Source organism: Gadus macrocephalus, chromosome 21, assembly GCF_031168955.1.
Source record: "Gadus macrocephalus chromosome 21, ASM3116895v1".
Lineage (NCBI taxonomy): Eukaryota > Metazoa > Chordata > Actinopteri > Gadiformes > Gadidae > Gadus > Gadus macrocephalus.
Window position 1 is genome coordinate 10,495,149 of NC_082402.1, and position 21,124 is coordinate 10,516,272.

General features: G+C 42.9%; 1 protein-coding gene and 1 long non-coding RNA gene across 8 annotated transcripts; one reads left to right on the forward strand and one right to left on the reverse strand.

Annotated features, from left to right (window-relative positions):
* The first annotated feature begins 4 nt into the window (after positions 1-4).
* On the forward strand, positions 5-13,475 carry adgrg11 (adhesion G protein-coupled receptor G11). 3 transcript variants are annotated; one of them, XM_060042022.1, is made up of 14 exons: positions 5-363; positions 531-1,063; positions 1,199-1,309; positions 1,493-1,640; positions 1,813-1,981; positions 2,295-2,429; positions 2,521-2,631; positions 2,705-2,741; positions 2,886-2,986; positions 3,351-3,475; positions 11,107-11,375; positions 11,515-11,602; positions 12,111-12,394; positions 12,856-13,475. In XM_060042022.1, exons 4-14 carry the CDS (start codon positions 1,495-1,497, stop codon positions 12,954-12,956), a joined length of 1,566 nt encoding a protein of 521 aa, XP_059898005.1. In that variant the 5' UTR covers positions 5-363; positions 531-1,063; positions 1,199-1,309; positions 1,493-1,494; the 3' UTR covers positions 12,957-13,475. The 3 variants fall into 3 exon arrangements, with proteins under 3 accessions (XP_059898005.1, XP_059898003.1, XP_059898004.1); XM_060042020.1 differs by having other exon boundaries at positions 1,199-1,640; XM_060042021.1 differs by having other exon boundaries at positions 531-1,640.
* Positions 13,476-16,907: 3,432 nt separating this feature from the next.
* LOC132449826 (uncharacterized) lies at positions 16,908-19,667 on the reverse strand. 5 transcript variants are annotated; one of them, XR_009523668.1, is made up of 8 exons: positions 19,332-19,667; positions 18,952-19,093; positions 18,519-18,668; positions 18,284-18,364; positions 18,109-18,187; positions 17,924-18,035; positions 17,589-17,704; positions 16,908-17,459 (listed from the first exon to the last, which is right to left on the reverse strand). It is a non-coding gene; the product is annotated as an uncharacterized LOC132449826 (long non-coding RNA). The 5 variants fall into 5 exon arrangements; XR_009523670.1 differs by having other exon boundaries at positions 18,519-18,663; positions 18,992-19,093; positions 19,332-19,666; XR_009523669.1 differs by having other exon boundaries at positions 18,497-18,668; positions 18,992-19,093; positions 19,332-19,666.
* Between the last annotated feature and the right edge of the window lie 1,457 nt (positions 19,668-21,124).

Genomic DNA, 21,124 nt, shown 5'->3' on the forward strand with positions numbered 1-21,124 from the left:
GAGTTGGGTCACATGGGTAAAGAAAATAACTGTTTACTGTTAGGGGTTAAAATTACATCAGCATACGGTCAAAACTTCTGGTACAGTCAAACAGGTAAGGACTAAAAAACTGGTTATTCAGATGTCATATCATAGGGATGTTGTTTTCATTTAATATATTGTAGTCTATTTGAGAAATGCAGCATTATTCTTCTCTTCACTTGGAGCATGTCAACTGTAGGTGTGGAAGTAGGGTGTCTCATAAAGTTATGCTATGTGTATTAAAATGTGGTCTTTGAAAAATTCAGGGTTCATATCATCCGAGGAAAATCATGGACCGAAATAAATGGATGGGTCTGGTTTTGTTTGTGGCACACTTTGCTTGTGAGTAAAGAACAATTTTTCCATTAAAAATGGGATGGTTGTACTTCAGCGATTCAGTATTTACATTTGTGTATGACACACATGTTCAATGTAATCTTCAACAATAAATGACATGCCTATCTGTAGAAGTTTACTCATTTAATTTATCGGTTTCCCTTATTCCCCAGCCTTGTCTTGCATGGGCCTTGAAGTATGTAAATGCGAAAACACAAAACGCTATTCTAAGAATAACTGTTGTGCCACCATTGTGAATATGACTGGAGATGATTGTGAGTTCATAAAAATTATAGTTATTTTTCCTTTCAAATATGTTTTTGACAAGGATGAACCAAAAAAGAAATAAATATTTTGCATCAATAATTTTTTTCTCTGCTGCATTTTCCAAATGTGTCATTCCTCAACATTCTCTGCCCAGGCAGGAATTATGTCTGTTTTCTCAAGAAAAATAAAAATGGATTGCAGAAGGGTAAGCACATGCACACATTTATTACTGTACTTCCATTTTGCATTTGTATATTTTCCAACTTGATTGTGAAAATAAACGTGTGTTTCCTTATTTCATGATTAGGAAAATTCCTGAGCATTAATGACGCCAATCATGATCCACATCTAAGAATTGGAAAGTCCATCTTCAAAAAACCGACGACTCTGTGTGTCAAAGGCGGCCCCAACCCAATCCGAATTATATATATATATAGAGGTGTACATTTCCAAAAAAACTGGCAGTTATTTTTCTCCTTTTAACAAATTAATGTTTTGTTCACAATGAGCAGAATGAATTAATCCATTGTGCAGAAAAAAATATTATTATTATTTTGCTATCCAAAATCTCAAGGCAGCTGCCCGGAATGTGCCACCAGAGAGTTGAACTGCACCCATTTCCCTAAAGGGGACCCATGCAACGGTACTGTAGATGAAAACAGGGAATACTGTAACAGGTTCAAAGGTATGTATAGGCCTACCTCAAACTGGTGGGAAGAAACAAAGTATTAAAGTAAACTTGGAGTTAAGAGTAAGAGTTAGAGTTGGTCTTTGTTGTGCGTGCTAATTGTGATGGGTGTAATCGGTTTCCATCTGGACCCTATGTCCATACTGCTTTGTTGTTGTTGTTGTTGTTGTTGTTGTTTAGGTATGAGTGGCGGTGCTTACTACTTCTTCAACATACAAACCAATGGATCAAGCAACTGCTATATTTGTAAAAATAGAGGGATGAGACCTGGACAAGAAATATCTGAAAATCTGTTCACTGACGAGGGACCTGACCCTGCTGAGGCAGCGTAAGAACCCTATTAAAGTGTGGACATATAGCCATGTTGTATTTATGCACAGGCTTTTATAAAAAAATAATAATAATGATATTAATAATAATAATGATAAGGATAATAATAGTAGTGATAATAATAATGATATTAGTTCTAATGATAATTTTATCCCATTTCTTTGTTACAGGAAATTTATGAATAATTTGGACTCGTACCTTCCTAAGATGAATGAGTCTTCGGCTCTCGTGTCCATTGGTGCCACCAAGGGCATCATGGTGAAACAAGATGAGCTTGAAATCGACGAGATCGGTGGGGTCTCTGTTGGCTATGGCTGTGGGGAAAATAACGATTTGCTAGTGAGTGTGCCTATTAAGATTCGTCCTTTCGCATTGATGTAACTGTTAAGGTTATTCGTCTATTAGGTTCCTATAATGTTAATTTTTTGTTATTAGAAAATCATATGAAATAAAAAATTCAGTGGTGAAAACATAGTTCTAAACTTTTAGATTGGAAGTTACATTTCTTACAGTATTTCACATTCACAATCTGTCATGCAAAATGTACATCAATGTAATCCTAATCCATATACATTAAAGTTATTTTTATTGCCCTGTGCTTTGCCCCACAAAACCCTATCCCATTGACAATTTACCTGTGACATTTCATCAGATTGCTGATGATGAAAAAGATCTATCTACCTGTGCAGGATCTGTTTTGATCTCAAAAGAAGCATTTCAAGATGCATACATACGGAACGCCACTGTTCCGTTTGCAGGTATTTTCAGATTCAACAATATGGATAAGGTAAAAAGAAAAACAAATACAATAAACCGACGAGATGTAAAATGTATGTAATGTGTTATTTTTCTATTCATGTTTTTTTTTCCGTTCACAGGATGAGTTGAACAGCGGTGTCTTGCTCAACCAGGTCATAGCAATTGACATGGGGACTGCCATAACCAATCTCAGCGACAGAATTAAATTAAATTTCAGGAGTGGGACAGAGGTAGGCCATGAAGGGTGCTTAAAAAAATAAGAAAAGATCTTGAATTTATTCATTTTAAATGTTTTATTTCTAGGAAGGGATACCATCTTGTCGTTCGTGGAATGGTGAAGGTATTTTATTTTGTTCTCCACTCTACTTTCATTCAGATATTCCTGCATAATTTTTTTCCGAAAGCTTTAAAATACATTCTGGCAGAAGCATCTGGCACTTGTTATTTAGTGAGATGAAAACATTTTTACTCTACGACCGTGCAGGTAGTCTGCCAAACTGGACAGAGAATGGATGTGACACAATAGTGTCTGGAGACAATGTTTCATGCCAGTGCTCCCACCTGACATTCTTTGCTGTGATCATGGTGGGTTGTTGAGTCTACAAATCAATGTAATTTGTTGGATAGAAAAATTACAAGCACAACAAATTTACCATTTTAACCTGCAATATGTAATGCTTCCTATTAGCAACCTCGATCTTGATTTGCTAGATTAGTAAAGTGATTTCTAGAGAACATTTCCCTGGATGGATTGACCTTTGCTTTAGCACGCTTAATTCTTGAAAAACGTTGTTCTTTCTAGATAATTCAATGGGGTAAATAGCTGCAGTAGAAACTTAACATAGTGCAGGATTAACAACGGGTATCACCACTGTTGCTTATTAACTTGCTTCCCCTCAAAAAATACGGCAATACAATTACAATATAATATGATGCAATGTTTTTACAGTCTCCACTCCACAATACAACCATCTCGGCAGCTGACCTCAGGTCCCTCAACTACATCACCTACATCGGATGTGGCTTGTCGATTTTCTTCCTGGGCATAGCTTTCTTCATGCATTTTGTGATGAGGTAACCATAGTGATTGCATATTAATGACTGGCCGTTATAGATTTGATAAAATGTTGAGAAAGTAAAATAAGTTGTTATATAAGTCATTATAATATAATAACTAAAATAGTTCAGACAGTTTTAACATTGATATGCATGGCATGGAGAGTGGGTTGAACTTAAAACACACTAAAAACATTCTGAAGCCACCAAAAATAATAATAGTAATGTTTTGATAGTGTAACAAAATATGAAAACATATTTTTGTTTCTATGATATCAATGATAACTACATCACTAACAATGAATGGTAGCTAAATGTAAATAGTGTTAATCCCCTTCAGACCATTGTGGCTGTCTGGTATGTAAATGTGGAACATATGGAAATTATGGATGTTACGGCCACCCTTACAACACGGCTCGCGATCCGGCGGCCCGCAACGTATTAAAGGGACACTATGTAATATTTTGAGTAATTTATTACCTCAAATCAACATATTCATTCATAAATAAGTCCTCATTGGTGTAAAATTATCTCTGCCAAAAATCTCACTTATCCTCCTGAGCGAAGAATAATTAATATTAATATCAATATGGTTACATAGGACGGGTAAGCTTCATGGAGGCTTCCATTTTCTTCCGGTCTATGAGCTGCCGAGAGGGTCAAAAAGCACTACGTCGTACAGGAATTGCAAACGCGTTTTCACTCTGAGCCAGCGTGACGGTGGAACAGAGCTTAGTTTAGCGAGTTTTACCGGCAAATTTGAACATGCACCGCATTTGTTTGAAAGACAATAGTTATGCCACGCCACAGGAGAAGGAATCATCTACGCCAAAAAAACGACGATGTGTAAGCATGTATAACATGGTTTTCCATGGCAACGAGATGGGCGCTCCTATGTTTGAGCGACTTGTCATTGAAAGGCTACTTTATTACATATTTAATTTACTTTTTCATATTTTTGTCGAGTTTAAATCGTGACAATATTCTTATGACTTATGGATACTGTCAAATGCGTCGGAGGAATTCAAAAGCCATTCTTCATCAAGTTATGGAGGTTTATTCTCTGCTGGGGTCACCACGTATCCAAATCCACCAAGACGCACTCACGCTAGAGCGGACCTTCTGGAGCTTCAACTCGCTTGCCAGACAGTTGATTTATCACCCGAATAACTGGATTTCATACCAACAACTCTGATAAAGAAGACAATACGGAGGAAAAGAAGATCGAGAGGAGGAATTAGGAACAGGATAGGAGACGAGGAAATAAACTTGTTGCCGACTGGGGCGACTAACTGGCGGCGCGTACAGTCGCAGCGGCCCCTCTTGAGATCTGTGAGATTGAGATTGAATGTGTGAGACGTCCTACGAACGTAGTTTATGACAGGGAAACAATATTAAACATTAGGACATTGAGAGCGAGTAACATCACTGGCATTCGCTGGCATCTGGACATACTACGCAAACACACTAACGGACACTGTGACACCGTGCCCGCAACTGCCCGGAGGAGGAAGCAGCAGAGACGGGTTGGACGTAAACAAACTGAACAGCTTCTTTCAGCTCCTACCCTCCAAGAAACGCTATCGCAGCTTAAGATGCTCCACGACCAGGCTGCGGAACAGCTTCCTACCTCAAGCTGTCAGGATGCTCAATGCACCAGCGTCCCAGATCTTCTCACTGGACTTTATTTATTATTTATTTATTATTTATTTATTTATTCATCATTGGGACGTTTGTTTGTTTGTTTGTTTGTTTGAAATGTATGTTGATCTTGATCCGTGAGAAACGCCTTCTCGTTTTGTTGTTCAATCAACAAAATGACAATAAATTTGATTTGATTTGATTTGATTTGTCCAGTTGTCCACGAACCTCATCATCACTCGAATGACTCGATGAGGTAGCCTAGTAGGTGTCATGTCACAGCTTCTTGGCACATACTGCCCACCGTAGTTTTTGGACAAGCGAGCACTATTAGTTTGAATGCAATATAAAATTGTACCACTAGATGGGAGTAATTTTTACACAGTGTCCCTTTAAGAATACATAGACCAAAGTTCCCGATCACATCAGTGGTGACGTTTATTTCACAGAACTTCCAACAAAAAGGACACTCATTAAAGAAACAAAAAGGTTGGACGAAGCCTGGGCCAGCCACGCATTGGGCCGTCGAAGCCAGCACTTCCTCCCTACAGTTCCCATCCTCCGCTATATAAAACAAATACGAAAACAAATAGCAGTCCTCCAAGCAGGATTCAAAAGGCAGCTCGGGTCAGCGTGAAGACGCCAGAATGAGAGACCCCATCGGGAGCACAGGCCACGCCTTAAGTAGCCGTAGCTCCACCCCCAGGAATCGGGAACACCTGCGAGGAAAGAAGAGAATAGAGCGGGTGGAACAAGAAGAAAAAGGGGAGGCGCGTAACACCTCCACCCTAAGTTAGTGTTTTCCTCTAGTTTAGTTTTTCCCAAACAAAAAAAACAGAAAACAAGGAAAACACAACAATCTCAGACACTGATTTACAAGCGCGACAACGCATCTGCTACCACGTGATCCTTGCCTCGAATATGCTTAATAACTACGTTGAAGGCCTGGAGGAAAATGCTCCAACGCATCAGCCTTTGCCCAACCGGTCAAACACCTCACTTAACTGCTCCATGTGATCCTGCCAGGTATCAGAATGAACCACCACATCATCCAAATAGGCTTCGCACCCAGATACACCCGACAAGACCGTGTTCGCTAACCTTTGGAACGTAGCGGGCGCATTACGCATCCCGAAAACCATCACCTTGTACTGCAAGAAATCATCAGGCGTTACGAAGGCTGAGATTTCCTTCGCACGTTCCGGCTTTGTCACATTGTTCACTTTTCGGAAGTCAGTACAGAAACGATCTGACTTATCTGCCTTGTCAACTAAGAGACAGGGCGAACTCCACGAGCTCAAACTGGGCTCAGCAATCCCGTGCTCCAGCATGTACCCAACTTCCTTCTTAAGACGGCGCCGCTTGTCCGGGTTCACCCGGTAGGCATGCTGCTTGATTGGTGGAGAACCGCCTACATCAATATCATGCTGCAGAACTGAGGTACAGGAAGGAACATCAGAAAACAACTCAGAGCGTGAAAAGATCAAACCTGCAACATCAGCGCGTTGAAGGTCAGGTAGGTGAGCCAAATGAGCGTCCAGCTCAGTCAACATTTCAGAGTTCTTTAACCTCCCCTGCACTAGTGCTTTGGACGGAACCTCCAGATCATCCTCCCCCGTCCCCAGCGCAATCCCGACCCCGACACTTCCAAGGCTGCACACCGCCAAAGTACAGGCGGAGCCGGGTTTAGCGACACCGTCGGCCACCTCCTCAGACACGAGCGAACCACGCCCTTCGAACACTTCAGCAAAGCTTACCTCCCCAACCTCTCCAGACGACGACTGGCCAGACATAGGTGTAGCAGTCACATCCACAAAACTGCCAGAGAGACCAACTTCATCGTCCAAGGGCCGGTGTTTTCCCATCGCACGGGTTACGGCACACGCAGCAAAAACTCCAGGATACTTCTGAGCCAAACTATCGTTACTCTCCGTAACCATAGGAACCACCGTCACTTCAGGTTTTACCAACACCCTGCCCCCAGCTAGATCATTTCCCAAAAGAAAGGACACTCCTTCAATCGGGAAACAGGGACGAACACCGACAACCACCGGACCGGTCACCAAATCTGACTCGAGGTAGACTGTATGCAACGGTGACCCCATGCACTGCATCCCAAAACCACGGACAATTACACTTGAACCCACACCGGACGCACTAGAAAGGGGCAAAATATCACTCAGAATAAACGACTGGGACGCTGCTGTATCCCTCAGAATAGTCACCGGCACTCTACTCCCCCCCTGAGTTAAAGACACTTCCCCCCTCATCAAGAATGGTGCATATACGTCCAGCTCTGAATCCCGACACTCAGGAGTCACCTCCGGCTTAGGTCTAACCGATCGTACACAAACCACAGTTTTCGTAGGTTGCCTATCCCCCTGCAGAGCATAACAACTAGCGATCAGGTGCCCAGGCTTCTTACAATAGTAGCACACTGGACGCTCCCTTGTGCCCTTATCTTCCCTAACGGGCTTCTCCTCACCGACCGAAGCGCCGTGTCTACCCGACTGGACAGAAACCCCGTGATCGCTTTTAGCATGCCGCTCTTGCGGCACAGTTCTTTCAAACACAAGCTTATGTGTAAGTGCGTACTCGTCAGCAAGGACCGCAGCGTCGGACAGCGAGATAGTTTTATTCTCATTAAGATAGGTGGTAATCTTCTCAGGCAAGCAGTTCTTAAACTCTTCCACCAGCACCAAAGCTCTGAGATCACCCAAAGTCTGCACCCCTTGTGACAAACACCACCGATCAAAAAAAACCTCCTTCTCCCGAGCAAATTCCACATAAGCTTGCGTCTCCAGCCTTCTATGCCGACGGAACCTTTGGCGATATGCCTCCGGCAAAAGCTCATATGCCTTCAGAACGGCAGCTTTTACCAAGTAAAAGTCCAGACTGCTCTCAGAGGACAACGCCGCGTAAACCTCCTGCGCTTTCCCAGTCAACACACACTGCAGCAACACCGTCCACAAATCCCTAGGCCACTTCATCGTGGTTGCAATACGCTCAAAAAGAATAAAAAACGTATCCACGTCTTTCTCAGAGAATACCGGCAAAAGGCGAATGTGTCTAGTCACATCAAAAGCAGCGCTTTCCCAGTGTGTACGCCCACCTGTTGAGGGAGATGGCACAGCCACGCCAATCTCCAGCTCAAGTTCCTTCAACCGCACCACACGCTTCGTCTCCTCCTCAAGCTTCCTCACCTCGAAATGGCAGGTCATCTCCTTCTCCTTTAAAGAAATCTCCTTCTCTCGCAAAGAGGAGGAAATTTCCGCCTCTCTCAACGAGGAGGAAATCTCCCTCTCCTTCAATTCCAGCCTACGCAACTCCAGCTCAAGCTCCTTCATTCTTATCTGCTCGTTGAACCCCACCTCATCAGGTTCACGAGGGGAAATAGCGCCCTGCGCTGCCAATACACCCTGTTCAACCAAAACAGACAAAAGTCGTTCCTTAATTACTGGCTTCCTGCCGTACTTACTCACATCGACACTGTATCTCCCCGCAATGAGCTTTAGGTGTTCTACCGTGCACCCATCCAGTTTTTCAATGGTTGGGTCATCCACAAAACCCTCCAGATCGAACTCCATCTCGACTAAATCAAACCACGCTATCAAACCCCAGTTGACGAGAGAGACGAAAAAAAAATAGAACCCTACCAACAATGCAAGTGCGATAAACAATAACAATCTTGTATGGACGAGCCCCCAAATATGTTACGGCCACCCTTACAACACGGCTCGCGATCCGGCGGCCCGCAACGTATTAAGAATACATAGACCAAAGTTCCCGATCACATCAGTGGTGACGTTTATTTCACAGAACTTCCAACAAAAAGGACACTCATTAAAGAAACAAAAAGGTTGGACGAAGCCTGGGCCAGCCACGCATTGGGCCGTCAAAGCCAGCACTTCCTCCCTACAGTTCCCATCCTCCGCTATATAAAACAAATACGAAGACAAATAGCAGTCCTCCAAGCAGGATTCAAAAGGCAGCTCGGGTCAGCGTGAAGACGCCAGAATGAGAGACCCCATCGGGAGCACAGGCCACGCCTTAAGTAGCCGTAGCTCCACCCCCAGGAACCGGGAACACCTGCGAGGAAAGAAGAGAATAGAGCGGGTGGAACAAGAAGAAAAAGGGGAGGCGCGTAACAATAGGTTAGAACATATTAGAACTCAGGTGGAACCTCTGACCTGGTTGTACGGGTTCTGTCAGTGGTTATAAACACCATCCATCTATCCATCTATCCCCCAACTTCTTACATCCTCCATCACTGGGAGTTAGCTGAGCAGCCCAGATGCTATGCTCCAGAGCTTTCTGGAGGTCAGTGTGACAAAGCTCAAAAGGACAATATCATTGATCTGCAAACAACAAGAATGAAAGCCTTCTGCTACCACACCGGAGTCCCACACTGATTCTGACCACTCTGGGCATTACCCATCCAGCCAATGCCTTGTGACTGCAGAGCTTCCTCATCGCCTCAGTGCTTTCTGCCACTACGTCCCATGAGTTGAGTTCTTGTGCCTCCTTGGAAAACTAATTCTACACTCTAGACTTTATTTGCGCAACCACCACCCCAGCTGCTGCCTTTTTATGACCGAAACGTCTCAGCTTTCAGGAGTACCGCCAGCCGACCAGAACCAGAAGGCCTCTATCTTCCGACTGTTGACCACCAACAGGTTATTGAGTTGCCATAGTGCTTTCAGAATTTAGGTTAGAAACAGGGTCCATTCAGACATCATGTTCCTGACCCTATCCTGGTGAGAGTTGATATCCAATGTTCAAACCGTTCTCCATCAAGCCTTCCTAAGGATCATCCTCACAATGTGCCTGGGATCACCAGGCCTGTCCAGCTGTTTTCCTTGCCATCTGATTTAACCCAGTTATGGATTTACGTTAAGTTAATTTATCATTTATTATCCCTTTTTGGGGGAAATTCTTTCTCTGCTTTTGACCCATCCGGTAAACCGGTGAACGCATACACACACACACAGAGGAGTCACCTTGTCAGAGGTCCACACACATGGGGGCACACCGGCACACCCGGAGTAGTGGGCAGCCGCAGTGCATCGCCCGGGGAGCAGGTGGGGGATTCAGGTGCCTTGCTCAAGGCATCTGACACCTCGATGTAGGAGAGTGCTGCACAACTACTCCCCCCCCCCCCCCGTCCCCCGTCCACATTTTTGCCTAACGGTCGGGATTCGAACCAACTCGGTTCAACTCCTTAACCAGTAGGCCACGGATACCCGAGCACTACTTTCCTCTTGGTTGGAGTGTTCAAAACATGACACATAATGAGTTGTTCATCAAGCTTTGTCTCAAGGACCACGTACGCTTTTGTGTACAACCTTGTGGTAAAATGTTTTGGTTTTTATGGTCAAGGCATGGCGAGCATAGAGGTCCAATGAAAAGCACCTTATACTTTACTGTCAAGTAAAGCCATTCTGCCCCAATCCTCAGCTTAAAGGTGGGCAATGTCTCAGTCAGGAGCTGGACAAATTTCTTGCTCACCTACGCCGAGAAGGCTGCATACTCTGATACTCCAAAAACAATTGCAAATGCGCACACAACATTCAGTTTTCCTCCCTTTCGCTCAAGGTCCACACAGCCAGCAGGACAAACTCTTACTAGGTGGCAGCCGGCTAGGAACTTATTGGCTGTCTCGCTGGCTACCTCTCACCATAGGCAACTATGGTGAGAGCAACCAGTGGACCATGCAGAGCCAAGACGGTGTGTTAAGCACAATGTTGATCGAAACCTCCAAACCTATATCACCCTAGACAAGTTCCCCTGAGGTGACTCTACCAGCTAGCTTACAGCTCCAGACCACACGGCCAAGATAATTAGAACATACCGTCCAGTCGAGGCCAGGCCATGATCTAGGAAGGGGTCGTAGATAGATGAATGGACGGACATTGTAAAAAAATATGACATTTCAGAATAATGAAATATAATGGCGATGCTCTAAAAATCTGTTTATTTATATGTACTGTTCATATATTAATTCGTAGGAGGACCAAGGCCAGCAAGAGCAAAGAGATCCTGATCCAGTTGATGATTGCCCTGTTCCTGCTCAACCTCTCCTTCCTGACCAATACGTTGGTTGCAAACCTGCAGAGCACTTGGAGCTGCCAGGCAATGGCAGCCTTTATGCACTACTCCATGTTGGTTACCTTCACATGGTTTGCTATGAATGCCTTTCACCTCTGGCTGAACTTCTACTATGGCGGTAACATTTCCATCCAGCGTTACATACTCAAAGTGTCTGTCACAGCCTGGGGTGAGTTATAATTTCTCCATCGTTGTTGACGTTTTTTTTTTGTTTGAGAGTGGTGGTCAATAGTATACATATTCGTCATGATTATGGAGGAATGTGTGGATTTATGGAAATGGGATTTTGTCCTCCACTCTATCTCTAGCAATTCCAATTGTATTGGTGGTTACCCTTTTAATTCTGGGAAAGTATGGCGAGATAGCCATTGCTTCGGAAGGCCATAAGACTACCATGTAAGTATTACGCCTACATGATTCCCTTGAGGTACATGTCTTTGTGGAGTGTGTGTGGATGATGGCTGTTCCAGGCAGCCTCACCTGGCCCGAGTCAGAGGTACAGGTTAAACCACAGACACGCATGGCAGTATGTTAGACCAGCTGCTGTGCATCATTATACTCAAACGTGGCAATAAACCAGTTGCAACACAACCACTCTGCTTCCTTGTTATGGACGAGCGGCGAGCCCAGTAAAAGTCACCTAGGTGGCGTGTAGAATCGTCATTGCTACATTCATCAAAACCTTATTTTAGATAAATGAGTCAGTCTCATACTCTCCATATATATACGCCTATTTAGATTGAGGTTTAGTTTTCAATTACAACCATTTTGAAGACTGGAGAAATTAGTTGGCGATATCTCAACAAACATGTTTTCAAACATCAAGAACAATATAACAAATACAAAAAGTGAAATATGTACGTGGTTTACCGTTCTAGTCAACACGACCTACTCTGTCCAAAAGGTGCTGGATGACAGATGATGAGATCCAGTACATCATCAACATCACCTACTACGCCGTGGTCTTCCTCTTCACCTTCTCAACCCTCATTGTCCTCCTGTCCTGGCTCTACCTGACCAAAACGTCTCGAGAAGAGAACGTCAGAATGGGCGGTAGCAGCGCGGGCATCTGCAGTGTCTTTGGACTGTGCTCCACTCTGGGCGTCACGTGGGGCTTTGCGTTCTTTGCACACGGTGTCCTGCGGCTGCCCTCCTACTACGTCTTCACCATTCTCAATTCTTTCCAAGGTACGGTCGCATTTTCATATGAATCCAAAAGTGACTCTCTGTGTTAGAGAGGAGTGATGCAAGGCATAGGTGGACCCTAGGTGCTCTCTGGATCTCCCTTCCGTCACAACCTGGGTAATCTTACCAAAACTATTTGGCTATTTTAATGACTTTTAGATACAGAAAATAAAACAATGGTACTAAACAGCCGCACTGCTCTTCCATTGCAAGTACTAAAGTGATGCACTTTACAAGTTGAGAGGCATGTCTTTTGAATAACCCAAATAGTGCTTCCCTGTAAGCAAATAAAAAAAACTTCCTTGGAATTAACACAAAAGAGAACCTTTGATAAGCTCGGCCACAGAGACCATCAAGGAGAAGATCCAGTAGACCAACCTGATCCAATATGCTGGCCAACACATGGTTTTATGAAGGTTTTTCCCCACGCATAGTGTTTGAGTAACATTGTTCCCTTCTCTTAGGCTTTTTCCTTTTTCTTTACTACTACAAAACCAGTGAAATGGTATTTGAAGAAGAGAGCTCCAGTAGCAGCAGCCAGAACATGACCGATGTTACTGAATGATGCAGGCGCATGCAAATCTTCCCCTTCGTGCTCATAATGCCTTTCTTCCTTCTGTGTTGTATGAGGCCTTACTCAAATGACCTGGGTTCTGTTACCACCTGATTGAAACACTGACACTCGATTGAATGGTCATCAGCCCAATAATAATACCCATTGAATCGAGTTATAACACAAAACGTTATGTGCCATTACTCACGTAATCAACTGCAACGTTGTAAGAGTAACCAATTTTGAGTTTGATATGTTTAAAATCGGATTAGTCAATGAGTTGTGCAATTTTTCATGTATTGCATTATTTTTTAATTAGCTACTTATATATTCTGGTAATTGTGCAGCAGTTATGCAAATAATTATGTTCTTGATAATAGGGGGTCGTAAAATTGTAGGATAAATAGCAATTGGTGGGCAAGGTTATTGATGGTCAAAATTATTTTACCATCTTTATAGACGTAGTAGTTTGTTAATGGCTTATTATTTGTTTGTCAAGTAAGAATTTGTTTGAATAAACTGTTGATAAAGTGCATTGTGTTTGTCATTATGTATTATAGGGCTAGAGCACAGCCACTAATGCTCAGCCATTTGCTAGCCAAGCCTTACTATCTGTTGACCTAAATGGTTTATGACTTAATTATGATACACCATATAGGCTTGTTGTTGTTGTAATGTTACTGTTTAAATGTGGGATGCTTAAGCATTGTGTGTCTAATGCTGTTGTTCCATGTGAACATTTTAAACTCTCAGCACTTGCCGAGCCAAAGGATTCAGCTTGGTCAGGGCATTATGCAATACGATATATTAGTTTATACATCGTATAAATATAAATTAATTGTAATTGAGCCAAAAATGTGCTGTATGTTGTATGAAAAATGAATCTGTCATTTTATTGCATTTACAATGTTAATGAAAGAGATAATTTGTTAAGCATAAATAGTACACACTTTATTTATGACGATTTGTTCTTGAATTTTACACACTGAAAAAATGCAACAATGCACTTTGATTAAATTAAGAGTTGTTCAGCTTCTTCTAGGGCTTTTTCCATTTCCAAAAGCCCTCTCTTTCCTGCAACAGGCAGAGCTGAGGGACCAAACAGACAGACAGACAGACTGATTTTCTGTCGTCTGCCTGCCTGCCTGCCTGTCTGTCTGTCTGTCTGTCTGTCAGTCTGTCTGTGTACCTTCCCCCCCTCGCAAAACCACAATCTCCCGTTTCGACATCCACCTGAGACAAGCATTGGTCATCACGCCGTTGTCAGGTGTCATCCCCACGATCTCGGAGCAGTACCATTCATCTTCTAGATATTGGGCGGCTGACTTTTTCTCCAGTTGGGGTAGAAGAGGAGATCCAATAGGAAAGAGTGTCGTCACGGTGTAATGGAAGATTTGTCGATTACAGTGGTTACATTTTTAACAAAAACAAACACTCAAATTGAATGCTGGCTTAAGTTGGGAAAATTCAACACAAGTTGAGTGATTAACTTTCCATTCCTGATTCTCCTAGGAATTGTGTTTTCACCTGATTATATTGACACATAGTCATTTGACCGATAATAGTCTCCCTTTTGGAGGTTTGAAAGGCTTTTGATGAACATTAGTGCAGTAAGCAGTCTGCATGCCTGGCAGGTATAGTACATTACCCCTGACTGTCCTTGTCTAGACTATAGAACAGTGCCAGTGACAGTTATTTCTAATCTCTGAGTCTCACCTGTCCTGCTAATACATCGAGACCAGCTCCATCTGTTCACTTTGGCTGAGTTCCGATCAGAGTAACATAAATGTCCTCAAACGTGTCGGCATGAAGCATGCTCCCTATAGGGACCTATATGCTGTATCAGCCATGATGACCCCAACAATGCAACCAAAGAAAAACTAAAGTGTTCAACAGCACTAAGTAGTAGTTCAATCTTAATCGTGATGGACATCCGCTATCCTGGTGCCACTAGCAAGTCTCGAGAACACAACGATGTACAATCATCAGGAATAGACAATTTAGATGTAGGCTTAAATAATATCCTATGAGATCGGTTACATACATCCAACAGCACAAACGTTCACAAACGAACAAATGACACATATACTATGCCTGTTTACATCTATGTAAATGAAGAAGATATAATCTGTTACCCTCTGAAAGGCAGGTCGAATATGCTTTAGAGTTCCTGTTTGAGCGCATGTATGATAATCTATTGAGCCATCTCAATGAATTGGACACTTTGCCTTTGCTTGTACCTGTTTTTGGAGGTTCATTTATAAAGGAAAAAACATCTCTATCATCACAACCAACGTGCTTCCCATGAATAACAATATAGTTTGACTGGTCTGTGGAGAACCATGGTGGGATACACTAGATGAAAGGGACCTTAGGGGTGCTGAGGAAGTTAAAGGGTTGTTCAACAAAACATGAGTTTTGAGTAAAGTATTCGCTACAGTGAAAAGTTGCATGGTGCTGGCTTAAGGTTTTTCAAGCATTTGTGAGAGCAATATGGACAATATTCTTATTTAATTCAAGCAGGCTCTCTTTTTTCAAGACACCTCTGGGAACATACATTTGGAGACAAGGCTGGGCATAGACTGTATAGGATGTCACATGGGCGTCAACCCTCCATAGGGGACATCAAGCTAAGAAAAACATAAAATAAAGTACTTTTTTTAAATCATTATTCTAAATCCATTTGGAATCCATAGGCTAATACATATTCAATATTTGAAGATTTGCGATACAGATTGAATATAATATTTTTCATTGCAAATAGGGGGTTAACTCTATAATGTCTCGCTGCAGCTTGTAGGACATGGACATCCAACGTCCAAGTACTGTAACGTGATTCCACTTGCCACCCCCACTGACGTCACAGGCTAATGACTGAAACAACCTAATTGTGATTGGAAAAACATGCATTTGTGAAATGAGTTTTTGATGGGTCCACTCCTTAAGCCAGGGGTGTTTCTAGGTTTCATAAACATCCGGGGCTTAGCCCAGACGGAAAATGAAAATGGCAAAATGATTTCTATGCTTTATTTTGCATCAACATTTTTTCATAATGCTTCACCTAAATAAACAAAATGCGCAGTTTATTATAGCTTAAAATAGCTACCTGACTGCTGTGCTGCTTATCTCCAAATGACTTAAGTTCCATTCAAGTTATTTCAGACTAAAATTAATACAAGTGAGACAGACTTTACACACACATCTGACTGGGGATAGGATAGGTTAATTCACTTGAGGTGGTAAAAAGGTTATGTTTTAAAACTGTTTATTCTCTTGCCAGAAGGACTATCTAGACTAGGCTAGTACTTATAAATTATAAATATTTTTACTTTTATTTACTTTTTTAACCCAAAAATTATATTTGGGGCTAATTAAACACAGGGTCTGTGATTAGGATGCCTGGGTTCAGGGTCTGCGTTCAGGGCCTAATCGACCAGGTAAACACGCATCCTGCCGTCCTCCGAGCTCAATACATTCATGATCCAAAATCTGACCGCAGCTGACCTCAGATCTGGGCTTTTATTTCCTTCACGTCATGTTTCGACCAATCCTGTTGCTGGAGGCAGAGTTATTTGCAGACAAACTAGACCAGCCCATGAACATTTTAAAATGTAAATAGACATTTCTGTATTATTAAGGTGTATGACAGCTCCCTCTGCTGAACAACAGTCTCACACCAAACTACATTTTCCGTTTGAACCAACGTAGCTATAGTACATTGATGCGAGACGGGTTGGTGGATTGAACGTGTTGTAGTAGCAGAGAATTGCCTGCGGGGCAGTATGTACATTGTTAAATACATGAATAGGCTTGAATTTAGTAGTAATATGGAGGTTTCATATTTTTACAAAATGGATTATGTGAACATTGCAGAATAACAATCATGTATATTAAATGTATTGCAGGAGTTTAGCTTGACATTAACCAAGTTAAAGGACAATTAAATGAACCGCAACAAACATGTAGAAGTCGATGTGGGATTTTAATATATAAACAAAAACACTTGACAGAAGTGTAATACAATTTGTAAAGGAAAGCAGAGGAAAACATTTTCCCAAATGAATCTTTTCAAAATGTCACCACCATTCCGAAAGCAAGTGAAGAGGTTTGTGTAAAAGCAGTCCTCCCTGACCAGCTCTGTCCCTGACTCTAAACCCTGACTCTCAACCCTAACGCTAAACCCTCTGAGGGCAGGAAGACGCGCCTTCAGTGTAAAGGTTTGAACCACAGAGAAGGAAGAAAAGAGGAAGCAGTAGAGAGTAGTGAGGTTAGTGACAGACGTGAGGGAAAGGCGTGTGGAAGCACACGGTTACATGTGGGGTTAAGAAGATCACTCCCACTGGAGGTCATTGATCCATCAGCCTCAGACTGCTGAGCTCAGCAGGTCTTCTGGAGGACGAAGCTCAGATGAACTGAGGAGACGGGACCAGCAGGATGTCAGGATCAGGGCGGGTTTAGCTCAGGTGTGTCTACCCCGGACCAAACAGGATCAGGTGAGGTTCAGCTCAGGTGTGTCTGCCCGGACCAAACAAGGACAATGATTAGGTTCAATATTCAAAAGATGCAACATTATCTGAACCAAAGATAAGTCATTAAGGAGCAGGCAGGCTTTAGGGCGCCTTGCTCAAGGACGCAACCCCCTACCTAGTCCACTATGTCCAAATCATGCACATTTATGAGGAATCCTTGATGGTAGAGTCCTGGTGGTCCTCAGGATTTACCTTCCAGATGTACGGCTTCTCCATCAGTCCTCAAGATTCCTGGTCACAAACGTAATTAATGTAAGGTAACAAACACAGTAGTAGTTTGTCTCTAATGTATGGTAACAAACACAGGAGGAGTTGGGCTCTAATAGCGCGTAACAAAGTAGCAGCTGTAGTTTGTCTGGTAAACAACCACAATAGTATGCCGTAACATGTACTGGACAAACTAATCCTGCGTTACAACAAGTCCACTCTGTTTATTTTAGGCAAACTTACGAGGATCCTGGTTGGTGGAGTGATGTCGTCCTCCAGAGTCTTGGCTCCTCCATCAGCTCTCCTCAGCCAGAGTCCTGGTCTGGAACAAACAGCGCGAGTCTGGCCCTAAAGTCTGGTAACAAACATGTAGTTTGTCATATTTTTAAGTCCTTTATTTCCAGTTTGTTTGGTTAATACAAACTTACAATCCTTGTTGGTAGAGTGATGGTCATCCTCCAGATTCACGGCTCCCCTGTCAGCTCGCCTCCGCTCCAGAAACACGTTCTAGTAAGAAAACACAGCGGTAGTTGGTTAATGCATGTCAAAGTAACAGCTGTATTTTGCCCTTTAAGTCAACCATGTAAGTAAATACAAACTTACGAGGAATCCTTGTTGGTCGATTCCTAGTTGTCCTCCAGCGTCTCAGCTCCTCCAGCAGCTCTCCTCAGACAGAGTCCTGGTCTGGAACAAACAGTGGAAGACTTGCTTTAACATGTGGTAAAACAGATGTAGTCGTCTGGTATATATGGTACAAACGCCGGTAGTTTGTGGTAGCAGTATTCTACTAGAAGTGGCAGTGAGTGTGATGATCACTTCAGAGTCAGGCTCCATCTACCCCACGACAGACGTCATTCCCCAGGCAGGCCCTCCACCAGCTCCTCCACCAGCCCAGGGCCTTCAGCACGGCTCCTCCATCAGCTCCTTCGGCACGGCTCCTCCGTCAGCACAGCGCCTCCATCAGCTCCTTCAGCCATGGATTCCTGGTCTGGTTACAAACACAGTTGGTATCAGCAGTAAATCACCTGGGGACGCAATACGCCCCACCTCCTGCATCTGAGGTTCACTTGTAAAATGGAAGACAAATTTAAACACTTAAAAGACAACGTCTGCAGATTGTCGCGTTCAGCAATTCATCCACTACGGTCGTAGCAGCACTAGTAACATTAATGGCTCATATGACTCTTGCATAACCCCTGTATGAATTAACTCAAATCACAGCTTGGCACAGATTTAAAGTCATAAGATGATCAAAACTAGACCTAAACTACCGTGGATTTTAGTGTTTCAGATGAGCTTGGTGATGGTTACCCTCTGGTCCGGTGCTGCAGGCCCCTGGTCTCCAGCCTCAGTCTCCGGTCCACCCTGGCACCACAAGCCTCCGGTCCCCAGCCTCTCAGCCTCGCCTTTCAGCTACAGCAGAAGGTTTATATCAGCATTTGCCAAACAATAAACTTATTTGACTCATCCGAAACAGAGTTACACAATTAATTGAACTATTATTTTATAACTCAAGGCCAGAAAAGACTTGAGACCAGACATGAGCATCCCGTTTTTGGGAATGAAGACAGCAGTCCACAAGTTTAAAGAAGTGGTTCAGGCCATGCATTGAAACTGACCCGAGAAGACTCTACTCACACAGAGCACTGACCTGTTCTGGAGGACTTCTGACAGGAGGTGGAGGTCTGGCTCTGGGTGAGGAGGTGGAGGTCTTGCTCTGGGTGAGGAGGCAGACACCTTGGGACAAACTACATGTTACCTTTTTAACCTTGTACAGTTCTAGGCAAGTCAAGGCAAGGCAACTTTATTTAAATAGCACTTTTCATACAAGGCAGACTCAAAGTGCTTCACAAACATTGTCTTACAATAAAATAAAAGATAAGTAAAAGAAAACGTATGCAAAGAAATGGGTAAAATAGAAAGTTAAAAAGGCATTTTAGTATTAAAATAGAAAATAAAGGCAAAGTTAAAAAAGCTTTTTTTTTGCAATGTATTTAAGATTTAGCAGAAAGCTAAAGCAAACATAAGTCTTCAGTCTTGTTTTAAAGGTGCTCAGAGTTGGGGCAAGAAGTCTTAAAGTCTTTCTAGAGTATCTTCTACTGTAACATGTGGGAATGACGGCCATTATTTTATCTTTGATATTATCCAGTTGGTAACTCTGCACCAAAGTCGTTGTTTAACATCATTCCATTGGGTAGGGTTTAACTTCTGTGGCAATTAATGACAGCAGATATTTAGAACGTACAAAAGCTGAAGTAAAAAAGAACACTAAGCAGTATCGATATTAAATCAAATATACTCAGCCATATTCAGGTGCTGGGTTCCATTGAAGAAATGTCAAATTATCTTCCACCTTGAAATGATTTTCAGCCTTCCCTGATGTCAAAAATGGGCCCGCAAGTAGAACGCTGTTTTGTACGCAGTGAGAGTCCCGCAACGTCATCGTGGTTAAAAGTACGGCGCAACCATCGGAAATTATCATATTGTACGACGTACGTCTCAGTATGTATTCAATATCAAACATTAGTTGTTTAAGATAGGGGCAACAATTCCCAATGGAAACCGACTGAAAAATAGTTTCCGTTGGCAACGCCTCGAGGTTACTCAAATACAATCCAGAACGTTCCGCCAGATTCCCTCAGGGGACTCCCGTCAAACTAACTGCCAGGTGGTTTCTTATGGTTGTCAAGACTACAACGTTCTATGCTAACCATTGGGACTAAATCAAGTGACCGCACTCAGAACCTTCCACGGCGGGAAGCACAAACCGTCCGACTGGAATCCGAACATTCCGGCCGGAACCAACCAAAGAAAAAACATAACCAGCACCTCACCTTGAGCTGAACGGAGGAAGATCCTGAAGTCCAGCGATGGTCTTCATTAAAACACAGCCAACAGACTTACCTTAAGGAGATCTGTTTGTTGCTGTTGGTCATTAATACTATTCAGTGTACCTTTACATTATTATGCACCCAGTGTGTACAAGTTATATCACTCAAAACCATAGAAAGAACCAAACTACCATGTACGTCCCGCAACAACTTTAAACCTAAAATGTGTCTACATTTTACAATTATCTAGATAATTCAGGGTACAAACCATACAGAGCAAATCTAAACGTTGAGCTCACAGAGAGCCGACCATAGCCCTGCAACGTCACCCTGACCGCCTCATCACCAACAGCAAATCATGCCAGCCAGCCAACACATGTACCGCTCCAGTGAAAAGTGGGCATCTGAGTGAAAGGACTGCCCATAATAAAAATAAGCCCAATTCCTGAACTATCCAACCATCTTCATGGCTTAAAGATCTACAGACTTGACATTCCATTGTGTTCTAATCCCCTTAATCTGCTCCCCCTTTACTTATAAAACTCTACATCACTAGAGTGTTGCATCCTACTCATGGGGGTGTGGTCTGAGTGAGCAGAGATGCATGCTTGGA

Coding starts and splice junctions, on each gene's coding strand:
- adgrg11 (XM_060042021.1), top strand. CDS start 1,417: ATGGGTGTAATCGGTTTCCATCTGGACCCTATGTCCATACTGCTTTGT. Junction 1,641..1,812: donor CCTGACCCTGCTGAGGCAGC/GTAAGAACCCTA, acceptor TCTTTGTTACAG/GAAATTTATGAATAATTTGG. Junction 2,632..2,704: donor ATTTCAGGAGTGGGACAGAG/GTAGGCCATGAA, acceptor TTTTATTTCTAG/GAAGGGATACCATCTTGTCG.